This window comes from Moschus berezovskii, chromosome 2, assembly GCF_049115385.1.
Source record: "Moschus berezovskii isolate FMDL1 chromosome 2, NW_MosBer_1.0, whole genome shotgun sequence".
NCBI lineage: Eukaryota > Metazoa > Chordata > Mammalia > Artiodactyla > Moschidae > Moschus > Moschus berezovskii.
This window is the reverse complement of record NC_142461.1, coordinates 139,619,488-139,634,406: the sequence shown is the minus strand read 5'-3', so window position 1 is coordinate 139,634,406 and position 14,919 is coordinate 139,619,488. Positions and strand designations below refer to the sequence as shown.

Below are 14,919 nucleotides of genomic sequence, written 5' to 3'. Positions count from 1 at the left end.
TTATCCTTAGTGAAATAAGTTGGATAAAGACAAGTACTATATACTTTCTCTTACATGGAGATTTAAAGAAAACAAATGAACAAATATAGCAAAACTGAAACAGACTCACAGATACAGAGAACAACCTACCAAAATGGGGAGAAGTGGGGAGGCATGGGTGAAATACTAGTAGATGATTAAGTGGTACAAACTACTAAATAAGCTACAAGGATATGATGTGCAGCACAAGAAATATAGTCAATATTTTATAATAACTTTGTGTGGAGTATGTGCTATAAAAATGTTGAATGTTGTACACCTGAACCTAGCATAATATTGTTAGTAAATTTTACTTCATTTTAAAAAATACAAGAATTGACTTGGTAGAAGTAATGACACCTAAACAAAATTTAACATGGCAGAATCTGTAGTTGGTACATTATGATGTGCATAAAGTATCTAGCCTTCTACATAAAAATGATCAATTCTTTTAGAAATTATTTCAGTGAATTAAAAATAAAGTGGCTAATTGAAAAAGTCAACATCAACTTTTAAGTTTTAAAATATACTTATTTAGCTGTATGATGCAGGAAACTCAGACCTGGTGCTATGTAATGACCTAAAGGGGTGGGATGGGATGGGAAGCGGGAGGGAGGCTCAAGAGGGAAGGGGACATATGTATGCCTATGGAGGATTCATGTTTATGTATGGCAGAAACTAACACAATATTGTAAAGCAATTATCCTCCAATTAAAAATAGAGTAAAAAAGAAAAAGATATATTCTTATTTATTTCAGCTGAGTCCCAAGACTGTAGGGGTGCTTCTGTCTGCTGATGAGGCAGAGACATCAAAACTCTGCATCTGCAGCCCTGCCTCAGTGTCCAGCTCCCTATGGAGAATAGCCCTTGACAACTCTGTCAAAGGATCCTGTCAAAGATTATAACTAGGGTGTTGAAGTTGGGTTATTTTGTTTTCAAATGTTTTTCTTTAGGCTTTTCCAAGCTATAAAACACTTTGAGCATGACATATATAAATATATATTTTTTACATATATAAAACAGTCACAAAATAGCATTATACAAAAGCATGTGCTTTGTCAAAGCATTCAATAAATATTGATGCCATTAGGATGAGGGTAAGGAGAAGAGAATGCCTCTGGTCAAAAACATTAGAGATTCTAAAAAAAGAGAGAAAAATTTTAAGAGAGAGCTTTTAGCTAAAATGGGTTTGGTGAAATTACTTAAGGAAAAAATGATATAAAATATCCCAGAGTGAAAAATAATGATAGAAAATCTTGACTAGTTGGGCAACACTTTCATTTATTTCATATTTTCTGTACCACATATAAAGAAGATAAAGAAAATCCATCTTGTCAGCATAATGTTGAGCATCTTAATTTTGAATTATTCAAGTAGATGTGGAAACAATAAAATTTACCTTGTTGTAAAAGTCTCTATAGTCACTTTTATATTTGGCTATCCAATCATTTTTCTCCTTTATACCCATATTTAGTTGCATGTGCAATCTATAATTTGACTTTTTGTTTATTGATTATTTTAGGACACAAGAGATGAAGGTAATGAGACTAAGGCCAGCAGTATGAGTAAATTGATGAGGACAAGAGAGAAAGTCACTAAACTACATATTTTTTCAACTGAAGTAGGAGAAATGGATATATCCAACTCAAAAGGTATCTTGCCATTATAATCCCTCAAGAATATGTTATCAAAGACAATCTCTACCTGGTCTCTTTTTCATAAAGCATTTTTCTTTTTTTCTATAGGGGAAGCAAAAAATTAAATAAAACTTACTCCTACATAGGCAACATAAAAGATAAAACATATATGTTTACAATATAAATATATAAAATAATAAAAATATTTAGAATTTAAAGGGAGCTAGAACTAAGATAATAGTAGTATGGGAAAAAGAGAACCGAAGGAACATATGAGTAAAAAGAGAGCATATTTCTGCTCTGAGAATGAATACAAAGATCATTACTGAGGGAGGCCACAATAAAGGAATAGGACATGTTTTTGTACCACATTTTGGAATTCCAACTAGACTCCAATGAATTTGAAACAGCACTGAAACTAGGAGTTAGTTTGGACAGCACTCTCAATTCAGGTACAGTAGTGTTCTAAGGTAGGGGTGGTAAGAATGGTCAGTGCATGGCAACAATAAAATGCAGTCAGACTTTTGTAGAGTTTATTACTCTTTTTAAATTATTTACAGACAATGCATCTCGATATGGCTTGCAACTAGGATGAACTACCCCCATGGCCCCTTATTTGATATGTCACTGCCTAGAAATAAATTATTTTCTTAAGTATTCCTCTTCATATCATATTGAAAGACAGTTGAAAACAATTTCAACATGTTTTAACACTTTTCTTACTTTTTAAAAATTGTAAATATAGTTGATTTACAATATTGTATTAGTTTCAGGTATATAAAAAAGTGATTCAGTTATATACAGTTTTTCAAATTATTTTCCATTATAGATTATTACAAGATATTGAATATTGTTCCCTGTGTTATATAGTAAGTCCTTGTTGCTTACATATTTTATATATAGTGATATGTGTCTATCTGGAGAAGGAAATGACAACCCACTCCAGTATTCTTGCCTGGATAATCCCATGGACAGAGGAGCCTGGCAGGCTATAGTCCATGGGATCACAAAGAGTCGGACACAACTGAAGTGACTTAACACACACACGTGTGTCTGTTAATCCCATACTCCTATTTATTCCCCTCCCCACTCTCCCTTTCCTCTTTGGTAGCCAAAAGTTTGTTTCTATGAACACCATAAGTCTACTACAGAAAACATAAGTCTGTCTGTGTTTCATATATAGACTCATCTTATTTTTTTAGATTCCACATATAAGTGATATATATTTGTCTTTGTCTGATTTACTTCACTCAATAGGATGATCTCTAGGTCCATACCTGTTTCTGCAGATAGCAATTTTTTTTTTGGCTGAGTAATATTTCACTGTGTGTGTGTGTATATATATATATATGTCAGAGAAGGCAATGGCAACCCACTCCAGTACTCTTGCCTGGAAAATCCCATGGACGGCGGAGCCTGGTGGTCTGCAGTCCATGGGGTCTTGAAGAGTTGGACACGACTGGGTGACTTCACTTTCACTTTTCACTTCCATGCATTGGAGAAGGAAATGGAAACCCACTCCAGTGTTCTTGCCTGGAGAATCCCAGGGACAGAGGAGCCTGGTGGGCTGCCATCCACGGTGTCACACAGAGTCGGACATGACTAAAGCAACTTAGCAGCAGCAGCATATATATATATATATATGTATATATATGGTTGATGCAAAAGTAATTGCGGTTTTGCAGTGTTGAACTTTGCTGTTTGATATTGGAATACATTCTTAAATAAATGTGGTTATGTTATATATTATTTTAATACACATTTTTTTTGCTAATGACATTACTTGTTATGTATTTTATATTCATTTTAGACTATGGAAATGATGTTACACAAAAAGCAAATTCAAGAGATTTTCTTATTCAGGTGCAAAATGGGTCATAAAGCAGCAGAAACAACTTGCAGCATCAACTCATTTTGTCCAGAAACTGCAAATGAATGTATTGTGCAGTAGTGGTTCAAGTAGTTTTACAAAGGAGATGATAGCCTTGAAGATGACGGGCATAGTGGTCAGTCATCTGAAGCTGACAACCACGAATTGAGAGAAATCATGGAAGCTGATCCTTTTAAAACTAGACAAGAATTTGTCAAAGAACTCAGGTTTGACTATTTGCTTCAGTCAGCATTTGAAGCAATTGGAAAGGTGGAAAAGCTCAATAAGTGAGCTGACTGAAAATAAAAACAAATCATCTTTTGAAGTGTCTTCTCTTATTCTATGCAATGACAATGAATCATTTCCCGATCAGATTGTGATTTGAGGGAATTTAATTCAGATGACCAATACATCTATTACTGTGGGCAAGAATCACTTAAAAGAAATGGAAAAGCCCTCACAGTCAACAAAAGATCCAAAATGCAGTACTTGGGTGCAATCTCAAAAATGACAGAATGATCTCGGTTCATTTCCAAGGCAGGCCATTCAGTATCACAGTAATCCAAGTCTATGCTCCAACCAATGATGCTGAAGTGTAATGGTTCTTGAAGACCTACAAGACCTTCTAGAACTAACACCAAAAAAAGATGTCCTTTTCATCATAGGGGATTGGAATGCAAATGTAGGAAGTCACGAGATACCTGGAGTAATAGGCAAGTCTGGCCTCGGAGTACAAAATGAAGCAGATCAAAAGCTAACAGAGTTTTACCAAGAAAAAGGAGTGGTCATGGCAAACACTTTCTTCAAAAAACACAAGGGATGACTTTACACATGGACATCACCAGATGGTCAATACTGAAATCAGATTGATTATATTCTTTGCAGCCTAAGATGGAGAAGCTCTACACAGTCAGCAAAATAAGACTGGGAGCTAACTGTAGCTCAGATCATGAACTCCTTATTGCCAAAATTCACACTTAAATTGAAACAGTAGAGAAACCACCTATTTATGTCATTCAGATATGACCTAAATCAAATCCCTTATGATTATACAGTTGAAGTGACAAATGGATTCAAGGGATTAGATCAGGTAACCAGAGTGCCAGAAGAACTATGGATGGAGGCTTGTAACATTGTATAGGAGATGGTGATCAAAACCATTCCCAAGAAAAAGAAATAACACAAGAGAAAATTGTTGCCTGAGGAGGTCTTACGAATAGCTGAGAAAAGAAAAGAAACAAAATGCAAAAGAGAAAAGGAAAAGATATATATATTTGAATGCAGAATCCCAAAGAATAACAAGAAGAGATTAAAAAGCCTTCTTAACTGAACAGTGGAAAGAAATAAAGGAAAAACAATAGAACGGGAAAGACTAGAGATTGCTCAAGAAAATCTAGAGCTAACAATGGAAGATTTCATGCAAAGATGGGTACAATAAAGGACAGAAATGATATGGACCTAACGGAAGTAGAAGATATTAAAAAGAGGTGGCAAGAATACACAGAACTATGCAAAAAAGCTCTCAATGACCCAGATAACCACAATGGTGTGATCACTCATCTAGAGCCAGACATTCTGGAGTGCAAAGTCAAGTGGGTTTTAGGAAGCATCACTATCAACAAAGCTAGTGGAGCTGGAGTTGATGAAATAACTGAGCTATTTCAAATCCTAATGATGATGCTGTGAAAGTGCTGCACTCAATATGCCTGCAAATTTGGAAAACTCAGCAGTGGAAACCAGATTGGAAGAGGTCAGTTTTCATTCCAATCCCAAAGAAGGGCAATGCCAAAGAATATTCAAACTGCTGCGCCATTACACTCATTTCATGTGCTAGCAAGGTAAAGCTTAAAATTGTTCAAGTTAGGCTTCAACAGTACGTGAATTGATAACTTCCATATATACAAGATGGATTTAGAAAATGCAGAGGTCAAATTGACAACATACTTCGGATCACAGAAAAAAATCAAGAGAATTTCAGAGAAACATCTATTTCTGCTTCAGTGACTACGTCAAAGCCTTTGACTGTGTGGGTCACAACAAGCTGTGGAAATTTCTTTAAAAAATCAGAATACCAGAACACCTTACCTGTCTCCTGAGAAGCCTGTATTCATGTCAGGAAGCAACAAATTAGAACAAGATCTGGAACAAAATACTGGTGCAAAATTGGGAAAGGAGTCTGTCAAGGTTGTATATCATCAGCCTGCTTATTTAACATATGCAGAGTACATCATGCAATATACTGGGCTGGATAAATCTCAAACTGGAGTCAAGATTGCTGGAAGAAATACCAATAACTTCAGATATGCAGGTGACACAACCTTTATGGCAGATAGTGAAGAAGATATGAAGAGCCTCTTGGCAAAGGTGAAAGAGGAGAATGAAAAAAGCTGGCCTAAAACTCAACATTCAAAAAGCTCAGACCATTAGCATCTAGTCCCATCGCTGCATGGCAAATAGATGGGGAAACAATGAAAAAGTGACAGACTTTATTTTCTTGGGCTCCAAAATCACTATGGATGGTGACTGAGGATGAAATTAAAAGACATTTGCTCCTTGGAAGAAAAGCTGTGACAAACCTAGACACTGTTAAAAAGCAGAGACATCACTCTGGTAGCAAAGGTCAAGTATGGATATGATATTTGGACCATTAAGAAGGCTGAGTGCCAAAGTATTTAAGCTTTCAGACTGTGTTGCTGGAGAAGATTCTTGAGAGTCCTTTGGGCAGCAAGGAGATTAAACCAGTCAATCCTAAAGGAAATAAACCCTGAATGTTCATTGGAAGGACTGATGCTGAAACTGAAGTTCCAATACTTTGGTCACTTGATGCGATCTGACTCATGAAAAGACCATGATGCTGGGAAAGATTTAGGGCAGGAGGAGAAGGGGGTGACAGAGGATTAGATGACTGGATGGCATCATTGACTTAGTGGACATGAATTTGAGGAAACTCCACGAGATAATGAAGGATAGAGAAGCCTGGAGTGCTGCAGTCCATGGGATTACAAAGAGTTGAGACTGAGCGACTGAACAACAACAAATATTCCACTGTATTTACCCCACTCCAATATTCTTGTCTGCAAAAGTTCATGAACAGAAAAGCCTTGTTGATACAGTCCATGCGGTCCCAAAAGAGTCAGATATGACTCAGTGACTAAACAACAAAACAAAGCTTCGGGGGTTTCCCTTGTGGCTCAGTGGTAAAGATTCCATCTGCCAGTGCAGGAGACATGGGCTTGATCTCTGGGTTGGGAAGATCCCCTGGGGAAGGAAGTGGAAACCCATTCCAGTATTCTTGCCTGGGAAATCCCAGGGAGAAATTAACCTGGCAGGCTACAGTCCAGGGAGTCAAAAAAGAGTTGGACATGACTTTGCAACTAAGAAACAAACAACAACAACACATGCCACACTTTCTTAAGCTAGTCATACATTAATGGGCATTTGTGTTGTTTCCATGACTCAGTTCAGTTCAGTTCAGTCACTCAGTCGTGTCCGACTCTTTGCGACTCCATGGACTGCAGCATGCCAGGCTTCCTGTCCATCACCAACTCCTGGAGTTTACTTCAAATTCATGTCCATTGAGTCAGTGATGCCATCCAACCATTGCATCCTCTGTCATCCCCTTCTCCTCCCACCTTCAATATTTCCCAGCATCAGGGTCTTTTCCAATGAGTCAGTTCTTCACATCAGGTGGCCAAAGTATTGAAGTTTCAGGTTCAATATCAGTCCTTCCAATGAATATTCAGGATTGATTTCCTTTAGAATGCACTTGTTGGATCTCCTTGCAATCCAAGGGACTCTCAAGAGTCTTCTCGAACACCACAGTTCAAAAGCATCAAGCTGAGTTCTTCGGCACTCAGCTTTCTTTATAGTCCAACTCTCACATTCATACATGACTACTGGAAAAACCATAGCTTTGACTAGGCGGACCTTTGTTGACAAAGCAATGTCTGCTTTTTAATATGCTGCCTAGGTTGGTCATAAATTTTATTCCAAGGAACAAGTGTCTTTTAATTTCATGGCTGCAGTCACCATCTGCAATGATTTTGGAGCCCCCCAAAATAAAGTCTCTCACTGTTTCCACATGTATTTGCCATGAAGTGATGGGACCAGATGCCATGATCTTAGTTTTCTGAATGCTGAGATTTAAACCAACATTTTCACTCTCCTCTTTCACTTTCATCAAGAGGCTCTTTAGTTCTTCTTCATTTTCTACCATAAGGGTGGTGTCATCTGCATATCTGAGGTTATTGGTATTTCTCCCGGCAATCTTGACTCTAGCTTGTGCTTCATCCAGCCTAGTATTTCTAATGAGGCACTATGCATATAAATTAAATAAGCTGGGTGACAATATACAGCCTTGACGTACTCCTTTCCCAATCTGGAACCAGTCTATTGTCCCATGTCCAGTTCTAACTGCTGCTTCCTGACCTGCATACAGATTTGTCAAGAGGCAGGTAAGGTGGCCTGGTATTCCCATCTCTTTCAGAATTTTCCAGAGTTTGTTTTGGTCCAAACAGTCAAAGGATTTGGCATAGCCAAAAGAACAGAAATAGATGTTTTCCTGGAACTCTCTTGCTGTTTCAATGACCCAACAGATGTTGGCCATTTGATCTCTGGCTTCTCTGCCTTTTTAAAATCCAGCTCAGTTCAGTTCAGTTCAGTTCAGTTCAGTCGCTCAGTCATGTCCGACTCTCCGCGACCCCATGAATCACAGCACGCCAGGCCTCCCTGTCCATCACCAACTCCCGGAGTTCACTCAAACTCATGTCCACAGAGTCGGTGATGCCATCCAGCCATCTCATTCTCTGTCGTCCCCTTCTCCTCCCGCCCCCAACCCTTCCCAGCATCAGAGTCTTTTCCAGTGGGTCAACTCATCTCATGAGGTGGCCAAAGTATTGCAGTTTCAACTTTAGCATCAGTCCTTCCAATGAACACCCAGGATCGAACTCCCTTAGAATGGACTGGTTGGATCTCCTTGCGGTACAAGGGACTCTCAAGAGTCTTCTCCAACACCACAGTTCAAAAGCATCAATTCTTCGGCGATCAGCTTTCTTCACAGTCCAACTCTCACATCCATACATGACCACGGGAAAAACCATAGCCTTGACTAGACGGAACTTTGTTGGCAAAGTAATCTCTCTGCTTTTTAATATATTATCAAGGTTGATCATAACTTTCCTTCCAAGGAGTAAGCATCTTTTAATTTCATGGCTGCAATCACCATCTGCAGTGATTTTGGAGCCCAAAAAAACAAAGTCTGACACTGTTTCCACTCATGCTCAAAATTCTCCAAGCCAGGCTTTAGCAATATGTGAACCATGAACTCCCAGATGTTAAAGCAGGTTTTAGAAAAGACAAAGGAACCAGAGATCAAATTGCCAACATCCGCTGGATCATGGAGAAATCAAGAGAGTTCCAGAATAACATCTATTTCTGCTTCATTGACTAGGCCAAAGCCTTTGACTGTGTGGATCACAATCAACTGTGGAACATTCTGAAAGAGATGGGAATACCAGACCACCTGACCTGCCTCTTGAGAAACCTGTATGCAGGTCAGGAAGCAACAGTCTTAACTGTACATGGAACAACAGACTGGTTCCAGATAGGAAAAGGAGTGCATCAAGGCTGTATATTGTCACCTTGCTTATTTAACTTATATGCAGAGTACATCATGAGGAACGCTGGGCTGGAAGAAGCCCAGGCTGGAATCAAGATTTCCAGGAGAAATATCAATAATCTCAGATATGCAGATGACACTACCCTTATGGCAAAAAGTGAAGAGGAACTCAAAAGCCTCTTGAAAGTAAAAGAGGAGAGTGAAAAGGTTGGCTTGAAGCTCAACATTCAGAAAACAAAGACATGGCATCTGGTCCCATCACTTCATGGGAAATAGATGGAAAATCCAGCTCGAGTATCTGGAATTTCACCGTTCACATACTGTTGAAGCCTGACTTGAAGAATTTTGAGCATTACTTTGCTAGCATGTGAGATGAGAGCAATTGTGCGGTAGTTTGAGCATTCTTTGGCATTGTTTTTCTTTGGGATTGGAATGAAAATTGACCATTTCCAGTCCTGAGGCCACTGCTGAGTTTTCCAAATTTGCTGGCATATTGAGTGCAGCACTTTCACAGCATCATCTTTCAGGATTTGAAACAGCTCAACTGGAATTCCATCACCTCCACTAGCTTTGTTCATAGTGATACTTCCTAAGGCCCCTTTGACTTCACATTCCAGGATGTCTGGCTCTAGGTGAGTGATCACACCATTGTGATTATCTGGGTCATGAAGATCTTTCTTGTACAGTTCTTTTGTGCATTCTTGCCCTCTTCTTAGTATATTCTGCTTCTGTTAGGTTCATACCATTTCTGTCCTTTATTGTGCCCATCTTTGCATGAAATGTTCCCTTGGTATCTCTAATTTTCTTGAAGAGATCTCTAGACTTTCCCATTCTATTGTTTTCCCCTATTTCTTTGCATTGATCACTGAGGAAGGTTTTCTTATCTCTCCTTGTGATTCTTTGGAACTCTGCATTCAGATGAGTATATCTTTCCTTTTCTCCTTTGCCTTAGCTTCTCTTATATTCACAGCTATTTGTGAGGTTTCCTCAGACAATCATTTTGCCTTTTTGCATTTCTTTTCCTTGTCCAGACTATTGAAAATAGTTCTGTTATGAACACTGTGGTACGCATATCCTTTCAAATTAAAGTTTTCATCTTTTCTGGATATGTGACCAGGAGTGTGATTGTTGGATCATATGGTAGCTCTATTTTTAATTTTTTAAGGAGCTTGCATATAGTTTTCCAATAGTGGCTGCACCCATTTTCCCACCCATTATTTTCCCACCAACAATATAAGAGGATTCCCTTTTCACCACACTCTATCAAATATTTATTTGTAGACTTTCTGGTGATAGACATTCTGACTGCTGTGATATGATACCTCACTGTGTTTTTGATTTGCCATAATTGGTGATGTTGAACATCTTTTCACTTGCCTGTTGGCCATGTGGATGTCTCTTTGGAGAAATGTCTACTTCATTTTGCACAAATGGCCATACTACCCAAAGTAATCTGCAGATTTAATCAGAACCTTATCAAATTAGCCAGGAAATTTTTCACAGAACCAGAGCAAATAACTCTAAAATTTATATGGAACCACAAAAGACTCAGTATTGCCAAAGTCCTGAGGAAAAAGTACAAGCTGGAGGTCTAATCCTTTCAGATTTCAGACTATATTGCAGAGCAACAGTAATCAAAACATCATGTTATTGGCACAAAAACAGGCAAACAGATCAATGGAACAGAATAGAGAGCCTAGAAAGAAACCCACATACCTAAGGTCAATTAATCTTTGGTCAAAGGAGGCAAGCCTACACAATGGAAGGGGAACAAAAGTCTCTTCAGCAATTGGTGTTGGGAAAGTTGAGCAGCTAGATATAAATCAATGAAATTAGAACACTCTCTCACACCATATACAAAAACAAACTAAAAATGGTTTAAAGACCTAAATATAACATGACACAATAAAACAGCTAGAAGACATAAATTGTGACAATATTTTCTTACATCAGTCAATATTTTCTTTAGAGCAAGACAAAAGAAATAAAAACAAAAATAAACAAATGTTATCTAATTAAATGTAAAAGCTTTTGCACAGCAAAGGAAGCCATCAACAAAACACAAAAGACAGTCTATGGAATGGGAGAAAATATTTGCAATGACATGACCAACACGGGATTAATATCCAAAATATTTATACAACTCAATATCAAGAAAACAACCTAATCAAAAATGGGCAGAAGGTCTTAACACTTTTCTTTGTTTCTACAGAAAAGAATAGAAACCTCAGAGTGTGCCACAAACTGGGGGATACCAACAAACCAGTCATGGCGCCTGGCTCTCCTGAATCTCATTTGACACCAGATGACAAGGACTCCGAAGATCAGACAGCAGTGATAAAACCATTGCCCCTTCCAACATTAATCAATGCTCCTGGTGGTGAATTTCACCCAAACTCCAGTGATACTGGTAAGGACTATGGAACAAACTGTTTTATGGGTGTATCCGCTAATCTTAAATTTGTATCTGAGTTAATGATAATGTGATGTTGGATGTTAGCTTGGGAGTCAGAATATGTATAATTTATACACCTATCACTTTACAAAAATGCTTTTTTTCTTTGCCCAGTAGGCTGCTCACCTGAAAAATGAGGAGTTGCAATGGATGATCTCTCCAGTCTTTTCTAAAAGTGAAAATCTGTTATTCTATTTTTTTTTTTTTAGACTCTATTCCCATGCAGGTCATTGTAGAGTATTGAATAGAGTTTCCTGTGCTATACAGTAGGTTCATTAGTTATCTGTTTTATATATAGTAGTGCATATATATCAATCCCAATCTCCCAAGTTATCCATCTTCCATTCCCTGCTTGATATCCCTGTTTGTTTTCTATACCTGTGACTCAATTTATGTTTTGTTAATAGGATCATTTTTACCATTTTTTTTATTCCTCATATAAGCAATATAATACAGTATTTGTTTTTGTCTGACTTATTTCACTCAGTATGACAATTGTTAGATTCACCCATGTTGCTACAAATGGAATTATTGCATTCTTTTTTATATCTGAATAATTATCATTGTATATATGTGCCGCCTCTTTATCAATTCCTCCTTGAATGGACATTTAGTATTGCAAGTAGTGCTGCAATGAACCTTGGGGGTGCATGTATCCTTTTGAATTATGTTTTTTTCTGGATATATGCTCAAGGGTGGGACTAATGGATTATATGGTAGCTCTATTTTCAGTCTTTAAGGAATTTCCATGGTATTCTTCATAGTGGCTGTACCAATTTACATTCTTACCAACAGTGTAGAAGGATTCCCTTTTCCCCATACCCTCTCCAGCATTAATGTTTGTAGGTTTTTTGAATATGGCCATTTTAACTGGTGTGAAGTGATGCTTTATTTTAGTTTTGATTTGCATTTGTCTAATAATTAGTGATATTGACCATCTTTTCATGTGCCTCTTGGCCATCTATATGTCTTCTTTGGAGAAATGTATGTTTAGATCTACTTATTATTTGATTAGGTTGTTTGTTTGCTTTTATATTGAGCTGCATTGTGCTTTTTGTATATTTTGGAGATTTGTCCCTTGTTGGTTGCTTCATTTGCAAATATCTTCTCCCATTCAGTGAGTTGTCTTTTCTTTTTGCTTATGATTTTCTTTAGTGTGCACAAGTTTTTAAGTTTAATTAGGTCTCATTTGTTTATTTTTGTTTTTATTTTCATTACTCTTGGAGGTGGATCAAAAAAGATATTGCTATGTCAGAGTGTTCTGCCTATGCTTTTCTCTAAGAGGTTTTTTTTTTTTTCAATATAGTTCTGTAAATCCTAGCCACAGCAATCAGAGAGGAAAAAGAAGGAAAAAGAATCCAAATTGGAAAAGAAGTAAAAATGTCAGTTTTTGCTGATGACATAATACTATACAAAGAAAATCCTAAAGATGAAACTATTAAAATTCATGAGTGAATTCAGTAAAATTGCAAGATACGAAATTAATACACAGAAATAGCTCTCATTTCTACACATTAACAATGAAAAATCAGAGAGAGAATTAAGGGAACAATACCATTTACCATCACATCAAAGGGAATAAAATACCTTTGAATAAACTTACCTAAGGAGACAAAATACCTGTCCTCTGAAAACTATAATATACTTATGACAAAAATTGAAGATGACACAACAGATAGAAAGATATACCATGTTCTTGGACTGGAAGAATCAATATTATCAAAATGAGTACTGAAGGCAATCTTCAGATTCAAAGCAACCCCTATCAAATTATTAATAGCATTTTCACAGAATTAGAACGAAAATTTTCACAATTTGTATGGAGACACAAAAGACTCCAAATGGCCAAGGACAATCTTGAGAAAGAAAAAGAGATTCTTCCAAAATCTGTTCCCTGACTTCAGACTATAGTGTTGTATTTTTTTAGTCACTATGTCTTGTCTGACTTGTTTGCAACTCTATGGACTATAGCCAGCCAGGGTCCTGTATCCATGGGATTTCCCAGGCAAGAATACTGGAGTGAGTTGCCATTTCCTTCTCCATGGGATCTTCTCAACCCAAGGATTGAACCCATGTCTCCTGCATTGGCCGGCATATTCTTTACCACTGAGTCACCAGGGAAGCCCTCAGACATAGTTCAGTTCAGTTCAGTTCAGTTCAGTCGCTCAGTTATGTCCGACTCTCTGCGACCCCATGAATCACAGCACACTAGGTCTCCCTGTCCATCACCAGCTCCCGGAATTCACTCAAACTCATGTCCATCGAGTCGGTGATGCCATCCAGCCATCTCATTCTCTGTCGTCCCCTTCTCCTCCCGCCCCCAACCTTTACCAGCATCAGAGTCTTTTCCAGTGAGTCAACTCGTCGCATGAGGTAGCCAAAGTATTGCAGTTTCAGCTTTAGCATCAGTCCTTCCAATGAACACCCAGGATTGATCTCCTCTAGAATGGACTGGTTGGATCTCCTTGCAGTATAAGGGACTCTCAAGAGTCTTCTCCAGCACCACAATTCAAAAGCATCAATTCTTCGGCGATCAGCTTTCTTCACAGTCCAACTCTCACATCCATACATGACCACGGGAAAAACCATTGCCTTGACTAGACGGACCTTGGTTGGCAAAGTAATGTCTCTGCTTTTTAATATACTATCAAGGTTGGTCATAACTTTCCTTCCAAGAAGTAAGCGTCTTTAAATTTCCTGGCTACAATCAGCATCTGCAGTGATTTTGGAGCCCAAAAAAATAAAGTCTGACACTGTTTCCACTGTTTTTCCATCTATTTCAGCTACAAATAAAAACATTATGTTACTGTCACAAAAACATAGAAATATAGATCAATGGAATTGGATAAAAAGCCCAGAGGTAAACCCACATACCTATGGTCATGTAATCTGTGACAAAGGAAGCAAGAATAAACAATGGAGAAAAGATAGACTCTTCAGTAAGGGGTGCTGAGAAAGTTGGAGAGCTTCACGTAAAAGAAAGAAATTAAAACGCCACACACAAAAATAAACTCAAAATTTATTAAAGACCTAAAATTAAAGTCAGATGCTAGAAATTCTGCTATTCTAAATTTGTGTGTTATCAACAATAATTTAGCTATTTTGGCCTGAATGGTCAAAAAATTGGAAACCTTGAGATAGACACTAATTTAAAATAATTTAAAAACTATTTATTCCACATGGGAATTCATGATGAAAAGACTGAAGAAACAAGGTTTGGAAAGGTAAAAATATAACAGGATGTGAGGTTAGAACCAAAGTATCTACTAGCTGTTCACAATTCTGATACCAGTTTCAAGATAAGATGTTCCCTAAATTTTTT

The 14,919-nt window shown here is 37.6% G+C and overlaps 1 protein-coding gene across 3 annotated transcripts in view; it reads left to right on the top strand.

The window, feature by feature from the left end:
* Window positions 1-1,549: 1,549 nt before the first annotated feature.
* The window catches only part of LGSN (lengsin, lens protein with glutamine synthetase domain), a 30,503-nt gene continuing 17,133 nt past the window's right edge, over window positions 1,550-14,919 (top strand). For 2 of the 3 annotated variants that reach the window (XM_088842751.1, XM_088842754.1), the window contains exon 1: window positions 1,550-1,670. In XM_088842751.1, coding sequence (XP_088698877.1) covers window positions 1,580-1,670 — 91 coding nt within the window. In that variant the 5' untranslated portion in view covers window positions 1,550-1,579. Of the gene's footprint in view, window positions 1,671-11,354; window positions 11,553-14,919 lie in introns of all 3 variants that reach the window. The other variant, XM_055397949.2, reaches the window with a different exon arrangement.